At 45.6% G+C, this 23,107-nt stretch overlaps 1 protein-coding gene across 15 annotated transcripts in view; it reads left to right on the forward strand.

The window, feature by feature from the left end:
- The window catches only part of ank1a (ankyrin 1, erythrocytic a), a 171,610-nt gene extending 148,738 nt beyond the window's left edge, over positions 1-22,872 (forward strand). For 9 of the 15 annotated variants that reach the window (XM_082966311.1, XM_082966312.1, XM_082966314.1 and 6 more), the window contains 8 exons: positions 91-222; positions 605-760; positions 8,022-8,754; positions 9,114-9,486; positions 12,674-12,757; positions 13,262-13,405; positions 15,280-15,388; positions 17,739-22,872. In XM_082966311.1, the coding sequence (XP_082822437.1) occupies positions 91-222; positions 605-760; positions 8,022-8,754; positions 9,114-9,486; positions 12,674-12,757; positions 13,262-13,405; positions 15,280-15,351 (1,694 nt within the window). In that variant the 3' untranslated portion in view covers positions 15,352-15,388; positions 17,739-22,872. Of the gene's footprint in view, positions 1-90; positions 223-604; positions 761-8,021; positions 8,755-9,113; positions 9,487-10,405; positions 11,105-12,673; positions 12,758-13,261; positions 13,406-15,279; positions 15,389-17,738 lie in introns of those variants that run through there. The other 6 variants (XM_082966317.1, XM_082966319.1, XM_082966320.1 and 3 more) reach the window with 6 other exon arrangements.
- The last annotated feature ends 235 nt before the right edge of the window (positions 22,873-23,107 follow it).

Here is a 23,107-nt window from a genome sequence, read left to right on the forward strand (position 1 = left end):
ATCAGTGTTTAATGGCTTGGGGCTGCTTTTCCCTTCCCCCCTGCCTCTGTCTCTCAATGGTCTGTACCTCCTCCACCTTTGTCTCTCCAGAGCTGGCGAGGGAGCTACAGTTCAGTGTAGATGACATTAATAAGATCCGTGTGGAGAATCCTAACTCCCTATTGGAGCAGAGTTCTGCCCTGCTCAACCTATGGGCCACCCGTGAGGGCAAGAGAGCCAAGAGTAAGTACCTGAGATCCCATATATAGGTCAGTGGATCCCTCCTGTGCATCCTCTTGTCCTAAATTCATCATCTCCATTCTCCACTCACCCACCAGTACAGTCTTGCACTGGCTCCTGGATTTGCACGTGAGACTTCTCCAGTCTATGCAGTATCTTATATTAACATTGTGCTAACTCTTTAGTTTTCTGGGACAGACCTGGGTCTGTCAGAGTACTGGTAAACCATTTCCTTATTCTCCTCATAATATCTTCAATTTTCTTGTCTGTTATTTAACTGTCCATTTCCCATTTTCCTGCCTCTCGTCTCTGTTTTCTCTCTCTCTATCCTTCTCTCCTCCGCCTTTCTCTGTCTCCCTTTGTCTCTTGTGGCTCCTATGTGCAGTGGATAGTTTGTATACAGCTCTGAAGAGCATTGACCGGATGGACATAGTGAACATGTTGGAGGGCCAGGGGCCACAGCCTGCAGGGAGGCAGGCCCGGGAGTCAAGCAGACGCAGACACAACGAGAGTGACCACGTCTCCCCCAGCCTGAGCAATGGTAAGGCTTCTCCCCTCCCCATGCAGCCTTCTCCCACACCCAACCCCCATATTCTACCAGTTCTTCTCTCTCCTCTTCCTCTCTGCTGCCACCATCACCTTCCTGCCTCAATCCTCAGTCAAGGGCTGTTCTATGCTACTGCCATAAACTTGAGATTTCTACATATGTATAACGCAGCAACCTGGACCAGGGCTCAAGACACTCTGACAACAACTGCCTCTGTGGTGGCACTCTAAAGCCTGACTCAGATACATTCCCTTGTTTCTGGTTGAATACAATTAATCAATGACCTATAGTGCCTTTAATCAGAATCACAACCTTGTCTAGTAGTACCAGCTAGATTTTAGGACTTTAGGATCTCTCCCACTGAAATGGCCCTTGAAACATTTTTCTGGGGGGAGAAACTATTACTGGTATATGGATATAAGAAATATGAACGGAGCGTGCCAACAATAGTATAGATTAAAATAGAGATACTTATTTGATATATTTTAAGATTGCAACTTCAAGAAACATTTGTTTTAATTTGTGTTTGATAAGGTTATTAGCAATAGGAGAGTTGATGATTTAAAAATAAAGAGATAAAATTACCGAAATGCTTAGTGTTAGTTGGTGTGTATGGTGTGTTGGGTGAGTCTCAGATTCTGTTCATGCCAAATGTACATTTTGTTGGATCTTTATTCAGTGCATAAGTTATTACACTGCCTCACTACTGTGTCATATCTGTGTATGTGACAGATTTATGTTATTACATCCTATAAAGTATGATATTGGTTATGAGTGGATTATGTTAATCTTCATCCAACATGATTTAAAGCCCAATCTGCCTACATAGGCCAGATAAAGTGCAGGATGTCTTCTGTCTGTAAAAAACTCCTACATCCAGTCTGAAGCTTTTCTTTCAAGCATACTGTAGTTGGCTTTCCTTCCAGTGGTCACTTCTCAAATGTTGACTCCTTTTCCTCATGGTTTATTATTTTACACGAGCATGATATACATCAGATTGACTCCAATTTCATCCCTGGACCAGCATGAGGAAAAACAAACGCACTGGACTGACCATCACTGGAGTGCTGTGGCCTCTCTTCTGGCTCTGCTCTGTGCCCCAGTGTCTCGTGTCATCACTGCAGGTGCCAGTGCCAGGTCCCTTCAGTGAAAACTGGAGCAATGACTGGTGATGTAACTCATGCATAGATATGACCATGAGGGACAAAGGGACAAACAGGAGATGCTCAGTCAGATCACAGCTGCAGTGAATCTGATACCTGACACCTGTCCAGTCTGCCTCCCAAAGCTCTTTCCTTTGATGCTGTCTGTCTGGCTGTGTAACAAGGTGGTCACACTCTCACGGGACAATACCAACCTGACCTCCAGATATGGTATTGTGTGTTTATTACAACAATGATTTTCAAGAGGTCTATGATTTATATGAGTTCAGACTGATGATATGACTGATGTTATGAACAGTTTTGTTCCTGACAAAGAGAGATGTAGATAGATAACACAGTATGTGATATTAGGGGATGGTACAGAATGAGGATTCACTCTCTGGCTCACTGTCAGTCTGGAAGATGATTACTCCCTTGGTGACTATTACAAGTTCCCTAATTAACCTTCACAATCATAGGAATTGAGATATCAATAGATTTTGAAGTAGGAATCTAAACCTGGAGACTGTAACTAAATCCCACATTATACTCTTAACCCAGGCAGACTATCTATATGAAACATGTTGTTTTTCTATACTTTAGACATTGTGTAAAACATTTATTTTTACAGTACCTTCCAGTCTACCTGTCCCTGTCTTTTCCTTTTTTTTGTCACATTGGGCTCTTAGTGATTTTGCCATTCAATTCCCTTTCTTAGCTCTAGTGATTTGAGTGGTTTGTGTCTGAGACACATAATTTGTGATTCAATAAAAGCGATGTGATCAGTTTAGTAATACCAGAGAGGTTTGGGAGGCTCCTGTAAGGGTAACACATTACTTTCTCTCTGCATGGCTGCGTCGTATGAGTCTCTTCAGACAGGGGGTTGTTCCGTTCGATGTACTGTTTGTTCCTCTGGGATCCCCCTACTTGTTCCCTTTGACTATCTGTCCCCTCTCTCTTTGTGTTTCTCCGGACATGTCATCTGCAGCCCAGCCGCCCTACTCTTCCTCCTTCTCACTCCTCCTCTCCGACCTCTGAACTCATGCCCTCCGACCTCATGTTGACCTCTGGCCCTCACCTTTATTTTGACGACCAGTTGTGCATCATTTTTTATAACTCTTTATTTTTGTACTCTTGAAAATTCCACTTTTTAACCGTCTGCTCTGTGACCAATCCCTCTCACACACTGTGTGCTCAGCACCCGCGGAAGGGGGAGGTGTCCCTCGCTCTGTCACACTCTCTGTCCATCTCTCCCTCTTTCTTCCTTGTCTCCTGTCTCTGTCTGTCTCTCTTTTGCTCTGGGCCTGTCTTTTTTCTGTCTTCCTCTATCTGTCCTCTTCCCTCCTATGTTCCCTATCTGTGTTTTCCTCCCTGCCCTGCCCTGCATGAGGCCCACTCTCGTCTCCCACCTCCGATATGCTTGCATGGAAGCATTGTAATGAGGTTGCAGTTGCAGTGGCCTGTGGGAGACTTAGTCTGGGAGCTGTGCATGCCTCTGCGCCTTGTAGCTGCTTTACTAACAGACTGATATTGCATGGTATGCATGCTGGGCACAGGTGGCACCTTAATTGGGGAGAACGGGCACGTGGTAATGGTTGGAGCAGAATTGGTGGAACGGTATCAAATATATCAAACACATGGTTTCCAGGTGTTTGATGTCATTCCATTTGCTCCGTTCCGGCCATTATTATGAGCCGTTCTCCCCTCAGCAGCCTCCTGTGATGCTGGGGAATGACCCGACTGTTTAGTCTGCCTGTTTAGATCCTCTATAATATTGTATTCCTTGTGGGTGGTAAAAAAAAGAACCTGAACCCTTTTTTAACCATGTATTGTGACTGCTCTGTTCATGTATGAGTGTTGTGAAGTGTTGTTGGTCTGTTGTCTGTATGTATGTGTGGGATTGTCATGTGTCTTTGAGTCACTCCAGAATTAGGGGATGTAGTATCTATGCCTCTTCTCTGTCACACACCTCATATTTGCAGGGAGTGTGTTCATGTGACCCTCCCATTGAATCTCTCTGATCTATGCGCGTTGGTGTGTGTGTGTGTTTCTGTGTGTGTGTTTCTGTGTTTCGGGGGGGGGGGTGTGTGTGTGTGTGTGTGTGTGTGTGTGTGTGTGTGTGTGTGTGTGTGTGTGTGTGTGTGTGTGTGTGTGTGTGTGTGTGTGTGTGTGTGTGTGTGTGTGTGTGTGAGTGTCTGTGTTTTTATGTGTTTTGTCCAGTGTGTTGTCTTTGTGTATTTCAGTGTGTGCCTTTTTCCTGTCTGTGTGTGACTGTATGTGTTTCACTCTGTATGTGTTTCACTCTGTATGTGTTTCACTCTGTATGTGTTTCACTCTGTATGTGAGCTTCAGCCAGTTTTCTATGTTTACAGTGTGCTGTCTTTTCACCAGGAGGGTCAGGCCACCATGTTCATTCCTTCTCACTAACACACTCCCCTAATCCCCCATCCCCTCCTCCCTCTCTCTGTCACCGTCCAACTGACCATGGGAGTGACACCACCCCCAGACACAAACATAGAGAGAGAGAAGGACTGGCAACCAGACTGGATGGCAACGAGACTGGATGGCAGGCTCACTCACCAACACACAGATTTTAGATTGTCTTTTAGAGGGTCAGAGACACAGACAATCTAAAACCATGTACAGTAGAAACATATTGATCACCAGGAGACAGTATTGTCAGCTACCGTAAGTGTTCAGATTATTCAAGTGCACATTGTTATGATATGAGGGGAAGGTTAGTGGTAGGGCATAGACTAACACACTACCAGGATATACTTCCAAACTCCATCCCCAGGTGGCAGCACCAACTGGGTCAAAGTCTGTTCTGCCAGGAAGCTTTGATATTTCCTCATGTGCGAGCGATCAAGATAATTGTCTGTCCTGGAGAGAGGAGGCCAGAAGCCTCTCAGGCGGCCTTTGTTTGTTTCTTTGTGTTAGTTAACCTCTTCAGTTGGCATGCCTTTTATAGTTTGGTTTTTGTACATGTTTATTTTGTCACCATGAACATATGAATAATCTGCTTGGACTGGCTGACCAAGAGGTCATGACAGAGCTGGCCCTGGACTAGCTATAGATTGTAACACCAGGTAATGTCATTTAACCCGAAGAAATTGATATCCATTATACTGGTAGTTACAGGTTTGCCCATAAAAAATATCACCGGGGATTTTTAAACTAACCTGGTATTGGCGATGCTGCCGTCATTCTCAATTTGCAGAAACAGTCTCATAAAATGTCTGTGTCCAGCTGCAGGGGGTCGTTTGAATTTAGAAAATGCTCCGTTATTAAAATAAATGTTTTGCTCCATGAAGTAATCCAAAATGTGTACACGGCCATCTTGTCTATTTCAAGTCTCCTCTCATTGATTGAGATAAGTGGGTGTCCACCACAATGTGCTGCATGTCATGATGACAGACACCTGTCTCGATCAATGAGAGAAGACTTGAAATAGATTAGATGGCAGCGTACACATTGTTGGATTACTTCATGGAGCAAAACTTTTACTTCTTATAATTAAATATCATTTTCTAAATTAAAACAGACTCCTTGCAACTGGACACAGACATTTTAGGAGACTCCTGTTTCAACAAATCGAGAACGAAGATAGTATCGCCAATACCAGGCTAGTTGAAAAATCGCTGACAACGTTTTGTATAGGCAAACCTGCAACTCCCAGTATAACGGATACCAACAATTTGTTGTTAGATCACATTATCTGTAGTTACAATCTGTAGTACTGGACCGAAGGTAAGGTGGCTGTCTCCCTGGGCACATGTACATACAATCGTCCTCATACACTGATTTCTCACATTGATGCACATCTTAAATCAGGTTACAGACCAGTTAACTAAGACTAAGTCCCCTAAAATTAGCAAGTGCAACAATATTAGCAGGCTAGTTATTGGTTCCATAACAACATACACAACCTCAAAAGATGGTATTACAAACATACAGTATACTGTGATATTTATATGGCATGAATCATCCTCACCCCACTGGCTATAGAGTAATGTATATAGGAAAGTTTATCAGCTGGAAGTCTTAAAGGTTGTGGAAATGTTAAGAGAATTCTATAGTACAGGGGTTATGTATATCTTATTGAAGGATGCTTGGTATGTGAATAACTGATATAGAGAAATGTGTTGAACTTGTGACCCACATGTAAACAGCCTCCCCGGTCGTATGGGAGGTCTTCAGAGAGGTTCTGCTGTCTTGTAACTCAGAGAGATGAGAGGTCCAGGTCAGCTGGTGTCCCTTATACCTACTGCACATTCAACGTAACTCACCGCCAACAATGAATCATGTTGCACCTCTCTCTCACGCATGCATACACACAAACACACACACATAGTGTTCTTACGCTTGCACACACACACACAAATACACACACACACACACACACACTACTGCCTCCTCCACTCCCTCCTCACAGCTCTTGTCTTCTCCACCTCGTGCTAAATCTAGTCTCTTCTCTCGGTTAATGCCAGTATGTAATCAATTCCATTTCTACCACTGGTCAGTCAGAATTAAATGGCGCAATATACATATCCATTCATCACTGGGTTTATTTGTCTGATTCAAAATATCTTTATGTTCCTCATGGTCATCTCAGTTGTAGAGAAGTACAGTAGCTACTGTTGCACAATAGTATTTATTTTTAGATTTGTATCTATAGCCATCCTTAGTTAGTTGCACTGAAAGGACAACTTTTCCTCAACTGCAGTACCGCTGTATCTGTCGAGGCCTGATGGTTGTTCAACTAATCAAAACGTTTCTTTGGTCTTCCTGACCTTGAATTTGACATTTAATTTACTTGGCTATTTCTCTCAGGTCATTTCTCATACAGTAGATATTTAGTTCACTCCCACTGAAATGTGAGCTAGCGTGAGAGTTGAAAGAGAGCAGACAGAAAGCAGCTTTGGCACCGTTCTCTTGTTCAGAGGCTGTCCACGGAAGAGAACATACCATGCTTAATGCACCACACCACTGCATGTTCAAAACTTAAACCACTCTTCATGATACCAGACAAGAAATGTCTATTCTCAACTAGAGGTGTTGTTGGAGTGACTTGAGTCAAAGGTTCATCAGTCATCATGCGTAGCAAATTCTCAACGTTAGATTCCCTGTTGATATAAAATGGGGTTTGGGGCAGCTATGCTTGCTGTGAGCTATAATAAATGAAACTGTATATAAACATGTATGTGTGGTGTGAGTGCGTGTATGTGTGTAGTGTGTACCTGTATGTGGTTGTGTTTTTTTGTTTTCTAAGGTTTGTACTGTATTGTCTGTTGTGGTGGGTGGATAGGTGAGAGTGTGTGTTTGTGCGTTTGTTGAAGAACAAGATTGCTTGCAAGCATGCTGTTCAGCCTGACTAGAATATTTAACTTGCCTGGTTTGTATGGGTGTGTGTGTGTGTGTGTGTGTGTGTGTGTGTGTGTGTGTGTGTGTGTGTGTGTGTGTGTGTGTGTGTGTGTGTGTGTGTGTGTGTGTGTGTGTGTGTGTGTGTGTGTGTGTGTGTGTGTGTGTGTGTGTGTGTGTGTGTGTGTGTAAGCCTTTGTGTGTATGGCTGTGTGTATGGCATGTGTATGTGTGTATAAGTGTGTGTCCCAGGCGGACAGGTGTGTGTCCCAGCCCCAGGTTGGTTCGGGGCAGAGGCAGTAACTCCTGTCCCTCTACCTGCAGGTGGCAGACAGCGGAGCAGCACCAGTCACCAGCGGGCCTCTCTCTCTTGGTCTGTCTCTCTGCCTGGCCCTGGCTCTGGCCCTGGCTCTGGCCCTGGCTCTGGCTGTGTGTCTGCTGCTGCCTCCACTGCTGCTCTCACTGTCAGTGCTGGCTGATCTGGCTTGTTAACCCCCCCAGAAGCCCCCCTTGCTCCCTTGCCCCCATCTCCTTGCACCTCTTCTTGAGATCCCACTGTCTGGCCCCTTCCTCTCCCCCTCTCCCTCCGTGCCCCCTGGGCTTCCCCTCTGCCACCTCCCCTGGCTGCCCTGCTCCTGGGCAGGGGCACATCCCCCCCTGGGGTCCCTCCCGGTGTTGGTGGGGCGAGGTGGGGGCGAGGTGAGGTAAGGCGGGGGGCCCGTGTCAGTGTGCCTCTCTCTGTGTCGCTCCAGGTTACGGGCTGATGCAGGAGGAGCTGCTCTCCCCTCCCTCCATGCAGTACAGCCTGCCCTCCCCGTTGGGCAACGAGCCCTACTGGCAGGAAGTCTCCAGTCTGGAGTGTGCTCCAATGGCCACCACTGAGGAGGACACGCTCATGGAGATATCCGATGTGCAGGTGTGGCCCTCTGGCAACAGCCCCTCCCTAGTGGCCGTGGAGGACTCCTCGCTGGAGTGCAGCAATGCCGACGACTCGGAGGGGCTGCTGGGGCTGCCGTATGGGAGCCTGGGCCGGCCGGGCAGTGGGGCCAGCGGTGGGGGCGGGGGGCTGAGTGGATCTATGGAGCTGGTGGAGGACAACTCAGAGATGGGGGCTGTTGAATCATTCAGCACCGCCACACATGCCACCCCTGCCTCGTTCAGCACCGCCACACCTGCCACCCCTGCCTCATTCAGCACCGCCACCCCTGCCACACCTTCTTCGTTCGGAGGCACCATCGCCGCCGCGGTCAACAACATTAATGGGCTGGACAAAGGTCAAGTGTCAAATGTCGTGAGGTCGGAGGCAGCAGCGGTCGGAGGCAACATGACGGGTGGAGATGGAGCTGGAGGAGGAGGAGGAGGAGGAGGAGGAGGGACAGGCTCAGAGGAAGGGCTTTCTCTTGTTGCAGGACAACAGCAGCGGGTGTACGCTCGGCTGAGCGAGTCGCCCGGTCTGAGCCGCGTGGCAGATCGTAATGGAGACAGGTGAGTGTGTCCTCAGACCTCAGTCAGTCAGTCTGCAGCTCAGCTGGACACAGCACTGGCCAGACAGGGGGTGATCCAGAGTACAGACATTCACCTCTGAGACAACTGACTGAGCCTCAGGACAGGTCAATGTTGCTGTGTTTCCTAACCTAATAGTACAATATTTAGTTCTGGTAAAAGAGTGTTCTATGAAGGAATATTAGTCAGCTTATGTTTGACACACATTTGATACACATTGGCCTTTTTCTCCTCCTTTGACCCTTTGTCTCTTCTACTCTCACTTCTCCTTTCTCTCCTCCTCTCACTTGTCCTCTCTCCATCTCTCTCCTCCTATTCTCACTCATCCTCTGCCTCCTTAGGTCCAGTGGTGGCAGTGGTGGTAGTGGAGGCAGCGGTGGAGGTGGAGGCTCTTTCCTGTCCTACCTGCAGGAGCAGTCGGGTCCAGGCTGGCAACCTGTCACCGACCACACTCAGGCCTGGGTGGGCTCGCAGACAGCCAAACCCAGGCAGGCCATGGACTCTATGATGTCATCAGTACGCGCCGCCATGGACGTGGACCCCAGCCAGTCACGCGTGTCCCAGGAGGCCTTGCTTCAGCCAGTGCGGGACATGGGGCACACGGAGATCCTGCGTGGGCACTTCAGGGGCACCCAGCCATTTGAGAAGGGCCTGGGGTTCCCTCACAGGGTGCCAGAGCTGCGGACCTGGGACGAAGTACGCCTGAGGGGGCAGGTGAGTGGGAAACCCATGCTATTATCTTAGCTATCACATGTTATATGACGCTTAAATGAAGTACAATAACTCTGGCCCAAGTATGCATAGGTAAGTTTTGACATATCCTTGAGATGGTAAGTAAACTTTGATTAAAGGCAGCTATAATACATTAGGTATGGACAGGACTGTAAATGATCCAGCTCATCATGTAAAAACTGTGTTAATGCTGTAGGAGTTGTCTGATCAGAGTCCAAAACCAGTGGCAGTAGGCTATGACTGAATTCCATTATTTATGGTACTGTAATCCCACACCCATATAAACACACACACACAGAAGGCCCAAGAAGGGCAGGAACAGCCTGTCAAGCCAAATATAGCAGCCCCTGTCACTGGATCCCCAATCCCACCCCATCACACGTGTCATCTACTGTAGTATACTGGCACTGCATCAGACCAATCAGAGCACCCTAAAGGACATGTCAACTTTACCACGCTGTGAGAGGGCAAAGAGGGACTTTTGCTGTTTGAGTCTCTGTGGGCTATCCCTGGTAGGTGATTATATTGTGACTGCCAGTGTGTTGGTACAGTTACCACAGATAACATTGTTTCCCATGGAGAACCAGTGGCAGGAAATGGTCTTGCTGTAGGCTATCTGCATCTTACTGTACTGTGTAAGTGAAATTGATCCCAAACCATGACAGAATAATAACGTATGTATGTGTGGTGGAATATATACCTACATGCCATGAGAAGTAATAATGTAAGTTGTGTGTACCAGAGGGAGAATAGTTTGAGTTCCTGAGGGAGGCCTGAAGGTCGGGGTGCAAGTGTCTCAGTGTTCTTCCCTCTCAGCCACTCAGCCTCTCAGACTTACAGAGCAGAGCAGAGCACCTCTCTAGAACAGCCAGAGGTATTTAAAGACTACGGATCATATGGCTGGGAGAGAGCAGAGGGGTGAAGGGTGAGAGGGTTTGGTTTGCACAGACGAGGGGAGAGAGAGAGGGTGAACGAAAGAGAGGGAGAGGAAATAGGAGCCTCCCAAGGTTGCAGCCGCCTGGATCTGATGGCATGGGTCAGCCATTCCTACTGACCAGCTGACAGACTGAGAGAGCAAGGGAGAAGGAGCCAGAGAAAGAGGGAACAGGGTCTGGTGGAGTAGAGCTGAAGAAGGGACACAAACAGAGGGAGAGATAGAAGGAGACGACGCCAGCCCTGTTGAAAGAAGTGAAGGCCCGAGGGTGCAGCTGTTGCTCCAGACTGACCTAGAGAAGTATCGGTGGAGAGTCGACGAGAGCCTGCACAGGCCTGTGTGTGTTAGTGTGTGTTGTGGGTGTGTGAGAGTGGGTGTGTAGTGTGCTCCACTGGATCGCTTGGTTGGACACACTCTGCCCAGAGGTAGAAGCTTGGAGGGGCAGTGATGTGGGCCATGGTAACTGAGCTGCTCTTCAGCTTTGTGCTGCTGGCCTTCCTGGTGATCAGCTGTCAGAATGTGATCCATATAGCCAGCGGCTCCCTGCGCTCTGTGCTCTCCTACGTGCATGCTGCGCTGGACCGCGAGCTGGGTGAGGCTGAGGGCGTGGCCGACGAGGAGGAGAACGTCACCACCCGTGTGGTCCGCCGCAGGGTCATCCTCCAGGTACCCCACAGAGAGGGGTGGGGAAGGAAAGGATGAGAGAATTGACTAGCAATGGAAAATCATCAAAAGAAAGCGTGGTGGAAACAAACGTGTGTGTGTGTGTGTGTGTGTGTGTGTGTGTGTGTGTGTGTGTGTGTGTGTGTGTGTGTGTGTGTGTGTGTGTGTGTGTGTGTGTGTGTGTGTGTGTGTGTGTGTGTGTGTGTGTGTGTGTGTGTGTGAGTGTGAAGCTCCGAGGTAATTGTGAAGCTCCGAGGTAATTTAAGGTTTGGCTGCGACAGAGGGAAATGTTGGTCAGGGGCGAGTGGAGAGACATACCTCTCTCTGTTTGTTTACCACATTAACTTCTGACAATGCAATTTCTCCGCTGTAATGGGTTCAGTGAGCAAAGATTGTGTTAATAAAACAGTCATTAATTTATATTGTAGAATTTAATTATACAGGATACATGATAGGAGTAGTTTGCACAACTTTTGTTTTTCAGTATTTTCAAGGAACATCTCTCTGGATAGTATTGTTCATATAGTAGTAACAGAGGGAGGTAAGAAGAAAACTAGGGATGTTCAAACAAACCATAGGCCTACAGTTGAGACCCACTTATACAGGCCTTATACGTGCTGTTGTGGCTGTGAATGGTTTTAACCTGTGTGGTCTAACTGTTAGTGTTTAAACCTATGAGCTCAGCTCAGTCTCGAAACTCACTGTAATAAGGACTAGGGCTGTATTTTTTCCATGACAAAAATGAAAGCTCGAAGCAGACCAAACTCTTTGGTCCGTTAAAAACCTGCTGTATGTAAAATATTGTGTGCTAAAGCTTGGAAAATAATGAAATGTGACTCTGGATCACATCATAATGATGTTTGTTTCCAACATTAGGGCTGTTTTCCTAAAGAAGTTACATCTACTTCGTGATTTGTTCCCTTGTCACAATACTAACGAGTATCGTGATACTGGCATCGTCCCGGCCCTAATAAGGAGTGTAGTCCTCTACCACCCCCATTATCATATTCTCCTCCTCCTCTAAACCTCTAACTCTGTTCATTCCTGCCTCTATGGATTGTGGGGGAGAGGGCAGCTTTTCCCATAACCATATAGCTAGCTGTCTAGCTCTGTCTAGCTAGTTAAACTGTGGGACCTTAAGATTATAAATAGCTGTGCTGGCGCCTCCCATGTTATTAGGGAGTAATAGCTGTATTATCATGAACCTCATCCACTGTGATTGTATTAGTGCTAACACCACAGCAGTGCCATTAGTGATCCCCTGATCTTTACTGTATATCTCTCTGTTGTTTCTCTCTCTGTCTCCGGGGGTTGGGGTTGGTGACAACGGCTAAATGATGAGACTCTCTCTCTGGGGGGCTATTTTAAAGTGCTCTAGATTCCAGGAAACGTTTCTTTCTGTTTGACTCGTGGTTTTCTCTCTGAGTCAGACTCCTTACTGTATAAGTGTGTGCTGTTGATTCATTTGCCATGAATCTATGAGCAGGTGTGTGATGTGGGACGATATACCATGTGTACTACAGTATGACAGTATTGTTTTGCGATGTTCAGTACATGTTGTCTGTCCTGTAGGGTGATGAGGCCAAGGATCTCCCAGGGGAACAAGTGAGCGAGGAGCAGTTCACAGACGAGCACGGAAACATTGTCACCAAGAAGGTCAGATATGTATTCCAGCATGCCTCTCTCTACTCTACAGCCCTGCGCTGTGACCCATCTACCAGTCCCCCCTGTTACTATTCACCTTCAACTCACCACACTCATCCTCATAGAAATGATTATCACATTGATAATCAAGAACCATCACATTCATCAGCATGCCTTGACTTATTCCCATGTCATGATTCTGTAATCGCGGCATGGGAAAATGGCGTGTCACAGTCATGTGTAGTTACTGTATGAAAGGTTGTGGGTCACAGCTATAATGAGGATGATACATATAACCAGGACAGTGTTTTCTTATGAACATTAAGGTCCTTTACTGTGAGTGAGAGGTACACAGAGAACTCAATATAGTGAGTTTACGTGTAGGTTCAACCTCATTCAATCTTTCCTTCCTTCCCCGCATTTCTCTCATTCTACCTCTCTCTTTACCTGTCTTTCCCACCACCCTCTATCATCCTGCTCTCTATCCCTCCCCTGGTGTGTGTGTGTGTGGTGTAGATTGTGCGGAAAGTGGTGCGCAGGGGGAAGGGCTCGGGTGATGAGGGGTGTCAGGAGCGGTCAGTGGGCGTGGAGGGCTCTCTGCAGGATGAGCTGGAGGCTGAAGCGGAGCAGTTCATGAACTACGCCGTCCTGAGCAGCAAGGTGGGCCACTGACCTGCATCAGCCAGGCCACACTCACCTGGGCTACTGTACTGCTGAGACTCTAAACAAACTCAGTCATCTGACATAGGAAGAGCATTGATTCACAAAGTGGACTCAAACTAAAGGGACCCATGTATACTGCCTTGAATGTATATAGGGACTCAATGCAGCAATCAACCACTACAGAAGATGACTAGGGTGTAGCTGGGAACTAGGAACTCTTTACTGTGCTGGGATATATAGATTCCTCTGCTAGTCCAAACTAGAGCATCGTGGGCTAAACCTGCATGGCCTGTGGTGTGTGAATGAGGTATGTGTGTTTGTAATTTAGATCGACCTGTGTTAACATTCCCCAACCCCCTTAGCTACAAACAAACGGAAGAAAAAAAGATTGCTTGTGTGAGTGTTGCCCTCTTGGCTTCCCCTTGCTGTAGTGTACTATCCTCTTAGCTTCCCCTTGCTATAGTGTACTATCCTATTGGCTTCCCCTTGCTATAGTGTACTATCCTATTGGCTTCCGCTTGCTGTAGTGTACTAGCCTCTTGGATTCTCCTTGCTTTAGTGTACTATCCATCCACCTTGCAAGTCTCACTCATCCGTGCTTCATTTCCCCATCATGTCCTGACCTGCATGTAGGACCAACCAAATAATCCACAACTGCATTTTGCTCTGATAGCTTGCACTGTCTCTCTGCGTTGGCTAACACTTCCAGGTTTCCTAACAGCAGTCATGGATATCTGCTTTGTGTCTCCAGTCAGTACATAGATAAATGTCTCTTTCTCTCCAGTTGATATGAATGGCTGGCTGTTGGTTGGTTCCTATTGCTGTGCTAATGTAATGAGGTCCATTCTTTCCCCTTCAGTAACCCACATAGACAATCAGTCAATCTGTCTTCTCTACCTCCATCCATTCAAAGTCTCTGGTCCATTAACTGACTGTGTGCTGTATCACTCCAACCTGCAGTACTCTCTATTCCATGTCAATGTTTCTGATGCTTCTCCCTTTTCTCTTTTCCTGTCTGTCTTTCCCAACCCCCACCCCAACTCTCTTGGCTTGGCTGTCTTTCCATCATTGAATTCTCTCCACTCCTCTCCTTTTGTTGTCTTCCCCTCATCTCTCTCTTCGCTCCTTACCTCAATATTCACTTTTAACCTCTTCTCCTCTCCATCGTCTCTTCATACACCTCTTCACCACGTCCTGTTTCACTTCTCACACACTGTTCCACTATTCCCGCTATCTCTCCCTATGTCCTGATTCCCTCCTATCTCTCCCTATGTCCTGATTTCCTCTTCTATCTCCTGATTCCCTCCTCTATCTTTCCCTCCTCTATCTTTCCCTATCTCCTGATTCCCTCCTCTATCTCTCCCTATGTCCTGATTCCCTCCTCTATCTCTCCCTATGTCCTGATTCCCTCCTCTATCTCTCCCTATGTCCTGATTCCCTCCTCTATCTCTCCCTATGTCCTGATTCCATCCTCTATCTTTCCCTCCTCTATCTCTCCCTATTTCCTGATTCCCTCCTCTATCTCTCCCTATGTCCTGATTCCCTCCTCTATCTCTCCCTATTTCCTGATTCCCTCCTCTATCTCTCCCTATCTCCTGATTCCCTCCTCTATCTCTCCCTATTTCCTGATTCCCTCCTCTATCTCTCCCTATTTCCTGATTCCCTCTCGCTCCTCTCCATCTTTTTGTTCTCCCACTAATTCCCCCTAACTTTTACTTCCACCTTTCCATCCTACTCTCACCCTCCTCTTCCCATCTTCCTCTCCTCCGCTTCTCCACCCCTTCTCTGGCCCTCTCCTATCCTCCTCCTCTGCCCCTGGCTCTCTCCCTCCACCCTCTCCCACCAACCCCCCCCCCCCCCCCCCGATGTAGCCGGATATTGTGGATGTGAAGAAGGGTGCTCAGATAGTGAAATGTGCCAGTCTGCGGAGAGTAAAGCAGTGAGGCATGCAGACAGTGGCAGAGTGAAGCGTCCCCGCAGGTACGGGACCGACTGACCCAATGAGACACCTCTCACCTGGGTTAGGGCTCCTCCATTTAATCCTGCTTCTCTGTCTGGATTAAATAGACCTGATAATGTTGTTACATTAATTCAGTATTACTTTTAGTACTGCAGTGCAGAGTGACTTTTGATGTGGATTAGCTTTGAACTAATACAGTATCATTTGCATTCGATGCCACTACTGTGCATTATTATATTGCAGTATGACTGTGGGGTGGTATTCATTTAGTAGATTCACATTTAATGTTGACTATACATTTGTGCTGGCAACAGAGGTACAAGTCCCAACTCAGCCTTTCCTGCCTTTGGCCTTGAACTTTCCTCCCTTTGTCTCTTAATTGCCCATCTCCCCCTGTCTACAGTACTTCCAAATATTCTATCAGAAAGTAACATACATCAGATACATCAGTACATATAGAACTTTATAAGATATTATATTAGTGTGTAGAGTTTTGTTGTAGATGAGTATCGGTGTGTCATATACAGTTGGATCATGGATGTACAGCACATTTGTTGTCCTAATGTCTTCGGAGAGACTAAACTACAGCTGAATCTGTGGTCAGTGTGTGTAGACTGTTAGAGTGGGTATTCAGCAGGGTGTGAAGGGTCAGGTCAGTGTGTGTAGACTGTTAGAGTGGGTATTCAGCAGGGTGTGAAGGGTCAGGTCAGTGTGTGTAGACTGTGTTAGAGTGGGTATTCAGCAGGGTGTGAAGGGTCAGGTCAGTGTGTGTAGACTGTGTTAGAGTGGGTATTCAGCAGGGTGTGAAGGGTCAGGTCAGTGTGTGTAGACTGTGTTAGAGTGGGTATTCAGCAGGGTGTGAAGGGTCAGGTCAGTGTGTGTAGACTGTGTTAGAGTGGGTATTCAGCAGGGTGTGAAGGGTCAGGTCAGTGTGTGTAGACTGTGTTAGAGTGGGTATTCAGCAGGGTGTGAAGGGTCAGGTCAGTGTGTGTCAGTGTGTGTAGACTGTGTTCGAGTTGGTATTCAGCAGGGTGTGAAGGGTCAGTTCAATGTGTGTCAGTGTGTGGGGGTGTAGTACTAATAGAGTACATGTCTGACTGGATTTGATAAGAAAAATACAGTAGGCCTAGCTACATGCAGTATTTTTCTCCCTATGTTTATGTTTATGACAACTATTCCAAAACATGCATCCTGTTTGCAACAAGGCACTAAAATAATACTGCTAAAAATGTGGCAAAGCAATTCACTTTTTGCCCTCAACACAAAGTGTTATGTTTGTGGCAAATCCAGAGCAGCACATTACTAAGTACCACTCTCCATATTTCCAAGTATAGCGGTAGCTGCATCATGTTATGGGTATGCTTGTGATCGCTAAGGACTGGGGAGGTTTTCAGGATAAAAAATAAATGGAATGTCGCTAAACACAGGCACAATCCTGGAGGAAAACTTGGTTTAGTCTACTTTCCACCAGACACTGGGAGATGAATTAATCTTTCAGCAAGACAATAACCTAAAACACAAGGCCAAATCTACAATGGAGTTGCTTACCAAGAAGACAGTGTATGTTCCTGAGTGGTCAAGTTACAGTTTTGAATTAAAATCGTCTTGAAAATCTATGACAAGATTTAAATGGTTGTCTAGCAATGATCAACAACCAATTTGACGGAGCTTGAAGAATTTTGAAAAGAATAATGGGCAAATATTGTATAATCCATGTGTGCAAAGCTCTTAGAGACTTACCCAGAAATACTCACAGCTGTAATCACTGCCAAAAGTGACTCTAACAATGTATTGACTCAGGTGTGTGAATACATATGTAAATGAGATATTTCTGTATTTCATTTTCAATACATTTGCACAAAATTTCTAAGAACATGTTTTCACTTTGTCATTATTGGGTATTAGGTGAGAAAAAATGTATTGAATCCATTTTGAATTCAAAATGTAGAATAAGTCAAGGGGTATGAATACTTGCTGATGGCATTGTATATATGACTCTGGTGTCTGGAGTCCCCTATTTCCAAGCTTGAAAGGAAGGTTGGGGTAAATTGCCTCTTTGTCCAAGGACATTTGTTAGACAAGCTCTGACCTAGCTACTGTTAGAAACCCTAATATGTGAATGTTTCCATACGAGGTTACTGCTTGGCTAATGGAAAACGCCGCCATAGATTTGAGCTAACCTGGTATTGCTGATACTCTGTTCTTGATTACAGAAAACAGTTATATTACAAATGTCCAGTTGCAGATGGTTCTACAAAGATTAGAGAAAACTGCATACCGATATAACATAACTGTTTGGTCTGATTCTCCTCACACTGATGGGAAGCTTGTCCTTGTGCCATATGAACCTTTGTTTCTCTTTCCCTCCAGGAGTTGAACCCCACACCAAAACAACCCTACTTAGACACATGACCGGCAGCAGGAGACAGGAGGAAGAGTGCACATGAAGAGGAGTGTAATAATGGAGATAAAAGAAAAGAGATCTGAACGACAAAACACCAACTTCATAATAACGACAACCACAATGGCTACGCCGATGATCCGCACTCACCGGAGAAGGAAATGGATTTACTTGTAGTTTTCGTACTTTTTTTTTTTTTTAAAGAAACAATCAAAAAAACATTAACTACTAGGCTAGAAGCATGATTTCATATAAAACAAAAACCAAACAGAGACAACAAAAAAACTAGCAACCAAAATGTGCTTCCTGTTATATGTATCAGCATGAATGACTGCTGGCGCATGGCCTGTCTTTAACTACAGTACTAGGGGTTATGGGAGGGGGGGGACCACTCCCATGTGGGATGGGGGTCATGATGAGGTGTAGGGAAAGGTGAATACGTCATACATCCCTTTCCTGAAGAAAAAGGGCAGTGTTTGTTTGTGAAACTTCTGAAAGGGGAGTCTGTTAAATACTCTGAATTATCTCTAGGCAAAGGTTTGCTCCCCTCTCCCTGTCACACTAATCAAACTCTTCTAGCAAACAAACAAACATCACCACAGGCTAGTTTCAGCCTTATGTCCCACTGTCCCATTCCAGTAGCCTACACTTAGGATATTGGTGTTGTACATACTATATGCACTTAAATGATACGTGACTGAGTGTTATGTGTGTTTTATGTCACAAAAACCCTATGCGATGCTGATGATGATGCTGCTGTTTCAGATCTGCCCTGGTTTTCTTGTTTGGTAACTCTATGTGCATATTCTATATATCTTGATCTGTGTGGATATAAGAACAAACAAAACAACCTTTGTGTCATTCTGCCTGTTTTATCTGTCCATTTTTGTGTGTCTGGTTATTTGTTATTTTGTGATTTTCATGTGCTCCCTCCCTTTGCTCCCTTCATCTCACCTAGAGGGCATTATTGGCTTCAGAGACATTTCACAGTTCTTTGTGTTTTAGGAAGAGGAGTTTCTGTGTTGACTTGCATCCCCAACCCCATAACCAACCTCCCCCAGAGTGATTTGTGTGTTTCCAAGGTGAATGTTATTGGAGTAAATGCTGGTGCGATTATTAGGACTTTGAATAGACCTTTCCCCTACCCTACAGTATGTGTGCAGCTATAGTCCAGTTTGTCTGGTGGATTCTGTCACCACCATCTTCTGTATGCAGCCCACTTCAGGCAACTATACACCTCATCCTCCCTACACCTCTCCCTGCACTCCCCCAGTCCCTCTCAATGTGGATGTAGTAGTCCTGTCCCTCTCAATGTGGATGTAGCAGTCCTGTCCTGTCCCTCTCAATGTGGATGTAGTAGTCCTGTCCCTATTGATGTGGATGTAGCAGTCCTGTCCTGTCCCTCTCAATGTGGATGTAGCAGTCCTGTCCTGTCCCTCTCAATGTGGATGTAGCAGTCCTGTCCTGTCCCTATAGATGTGGATGTAGCAGTCCTGTCCCTATCGATGTGGATGTAGCAGTCCTGTCCTGTCCCTCTCAATGTGGATGTAGTAGTCCTGTCTCTATTGATGTGGATGTAGTAGTCCTGTCCTGTCCCTCTCAATGTGGATGTAGCAGTCCTGTCCTGTCCCTATCGATGTGGATGTAGCAGTCCTGTCCTGTCCCTCTCAATGTGGATGTAGTAGTCCTGTCCTGTCCCTATCGATGTGGATGTAGCAGTCCTGTCCTGTCCCTATCGATGTGGATGTAGCAGTCCTGTCCCTATCGATGTGGATGTAGTAGTCCTGTCCTGTCCCTATCGATGTGGATGTAGTAGTCCTGTCCTGTCCCTCTCAATGTGGATGTAGTAGTCCTGTCCCTATCGATGTGGATGTAGCAGTCCTGTCCTGTCCCTCTCAATGTGGATGTAGTAGTCCTGTCCTGTCCCTCTCAATGTGCATGTAGCAGTCCTGTCCTGTCCCTCTCAATGTGGATGTAGCAGTCCTGTCCTGTCCCTCTCAATGTGGATGTAGCAGTCCTGTCCTGTCCCTCTCAATGTGGATGTAGTAGTCCTGTCCTGTCCCTCTCAATGTGGATGTAGCCGTCCTGTCCTGTCCCTCTCAATGTGGATGTAGCAGTCCTGTCCTGTCCCTATTGATGTGGATGTAGCAGTCCTGTCCTGTCCTTCTCAATGTGGATGTAGCAGTCCTGTCCTGTCCCTCTCAATGTGGATGTAGCAGTCCTGTCCTGTCCCTATCGATGTGGATGTAGTAGTCCTGTCCTGTCCCTATCGATGTGGATGTAGTAGTCCTGTCCTGTCCCTATCGATGTGGATGTAGTAGTCCTGTCCTGTCCCTATCGATGTGGATGTAGCTGTCCTGTCCCTATCGATGTGGATGTAGCTGTCCTGTCCCTATCGATGTGGATGTAGCTTTCCTGTCCCTATCGATGTGGATGTAGCTGTCCTGTCCCTATCGATGTGGATGTAGCTGTCCTGTCCCTATCGATGTGGATGTAGCTGTCCTGTCCTCTACCAGCAGGGGTCAGGGTTTACTAATAATTCATGTAGCATCTCCCCTCTGTTGTGTCTGTCACACAGCGACAGTGTTTCTGTCTGATATCACAGGATATATCCAAGAAAGAGTTTACAGATCATCTCAGCACCTACCCGTCATTCGATAAGGGTAAATAAGTAACTTGACCACCATAGGCAATAATGTAGCTTTGGTTAAGCTGGTTACAGGTGAGAGTCAGCCAGAGAGAGGAACGTAGCTACTGACATTTGTAAGTGTTGGGATTGTAAGTGTTGTTTGTTTTGTTGGCAACTCTCAGAAGTGTAGCGAAGACAGCCAGCCACCAATCACTGTGATAAAAAACTGTAATATTGACCCCACAACTGTGAGCCCACACAAATCCACCCCAAACCTGTCTCCTTTCCTCTCACCCCTCCTCATGTCTGTACAACCCTACCCTGTTTCCCATCAGAAATGTATTGTTGGATGTTCGTTTAAAGGAAAGCAATAACTTTGGTTGAAGGAGTGTGTGTGTGTGTGTGTGTGTGTGTGTGTGTGTGTGTGTGTGTGTGTGTGTGTGTGTGTGTGTGTGTGTGTGTGTGTGTGTGTGTGTGTGTGTGTGTGTGTGTGTGTGTGTGTGTGTGTGTGTGTGTGTGTGTGTGTGTGTACTATGATCCCCCTGATCCCTCACTACTTTGACCTTCGATGTACTGTCTGATCAGGAGCGATGCCAGAACCCGAGTAACCCACTTGCTATCCACTTGACCTGCATGGAACATAAAGAGTTTTGGTTGTGTAAAGTAGACCAAGGAGACAAGTTAGTGGACTGAGTAACTGGTTAGGGTTGTTTGAGAGTTCTCTTAATCCATATGTTTTTATCCCAGTCCCAACCATGTTTGGCTTGTGTGTGATTGTGTGTGTTTGAAGGTTGAGGGGGGGGGGCAAGGAATCTTCATACCAGCCATTCCCTGAGTTTTATGCAAGCTGTCAAATGTCTCATTTTCAAACTCATCAAGGGAATGTAGCAACACTGAAAAACAGCTAAAAGTGTCCACTCATTGTTGATTTAAGCCTTAATGACATTCATATTTTACTTTAAGGAAACATTTGAATGGTGAGTGTGTGAGTGCATGTGATGAGTCCTCTGATTGTAAGTACAATTGAGACTGACACAGTATAACAGCATTTAGTTTTGACAAATGACAGTGCAGGGTTGAGGGAGGTAAATCAGCATGGGTGTGAAGGTGATATGACACTACTGGTGGACATAAGAGGCTCTCCAGTCCACAACCTAATTCATACAAAACATGGTCACAGTAATGTTACCTCAGTACATTATACCATCCTACATCATATTAGATGTATAGATCATCTTGGCATTGTACTGTAACTGATCTAATACATTACATTTCTCATATCGAAGGAAAATGTGTCACAAACACTCCAGCGAGTATATGAATCAACACTCTGCAATAATAATACCTATACATGTAAATGGATCTCCATGTCCATGCTTTATCCGCCTCTGTAGCCACAGATAATGAATGTAAGGTGTTGCTCTGTAGATGTTAGTTGAGTAGGAAGGCTAGATGTCAGGCCGTTTGAGTCTATCTACGGAACTCAGGATCTGTTATTGTTTATCAAAGAAACTGTATAAAACTGAACACTCTTATATATGCATACATATTCACAAGTCAATACCCATCCATGCATAATCAGAACATGAGAATGAGCAAGAGAAAGAGAACAGATCTTCAGCTCAGGATTTTGCTTTGAGAATCTATCCCTCCCTCTGCGGGGGGGTCGACGGGGTCGACAGGGAAAGCAGACTGGGCTATGGGGGAAGAGCGTTAGTTAGACAACTCTCTGAGAATACATGGTGGCTTCATTTGCTAGGTTTTTTTAGATGACAAGCATTTGTCCTCAACACCGCCCACCCCCATTCCATCCCTGCTCCCTAAAACCAAAAAGAGATTGAGCCAGTTCTAAGGCTTCCTTCCACACAGTGACAGGTTGAGCGGAGGAATCAATGAGAGGGAGGAGTGGATAGGACTTTAGACTTATTCAAAGTTATAGTGAAAATATCATGAACTGAAGGACTATGGAGGTGACGACATAAACCAAGTTCATGCAAAAAATATTAACTGTTGCAAAAACTAGAGAACACATATACTCCTTTAGAATGTATTGAAGACATTATTAACGCAATAGCATATTACTCAAAACTTAGGAATGCAACTGCGCACATGCACAGCAAATGTTTTAATATAAATGAATATATATATAATATATGAAAATCTATATTTACTTAGAATGCTATGCACCCTTGTCAACAGGATTATAGTAATGTTATGGATGTACTTTTGGCATCATAGCTACCAAGAGACTGTTGAGTTATGGGTAATGCCTGAAACCTGGGAAAAATAGGGGTCTTGTGGGTATTTTAACTTGTTTTGTTTGCTTTTTTTTATTGTTATGAAGAGGTCAAATACGGAAAACATATATAAATGTACAATCCTTTTAATCAAATGAAATCCGATGACATCTATAGATAATTTACCCTGTACACCAGCTCAAATCATTTACAAAATTAATAAAGAAATGAAATGTCCCTGTGTGTGTTTGAGTTTGTATGAGATTAGTAGGCCTATAGGCCTAGAGCTTGTTTTTTTTCAATGGCTGTAAAGTTTTCACAGTTGGGGTATTCTTTCACAGTAGGACATGGTAGAGAGCAGATCTGGCAGTGACAAATTGGTTGTATTATTATGAAAGTTTTATTATGTCAGTAATAGCTCTGGATATTGAATAGGTCACCGTGCATTGCATCCATCATCATATGACTATAA

This window comes from Salmo salar, chromosome 20, assembly GCF_965601325.2.
Source record: "Salmo salar chromosome 20, fSalSal1, whole genome shotgun sequence".
Taxonomy (NCBI): domain Eukaryota; kingdom Metazoa; phylum Chordata; class Actinopteri; order Salmoniformes; family Salmonidae; genus Salmo; species Salmo salar.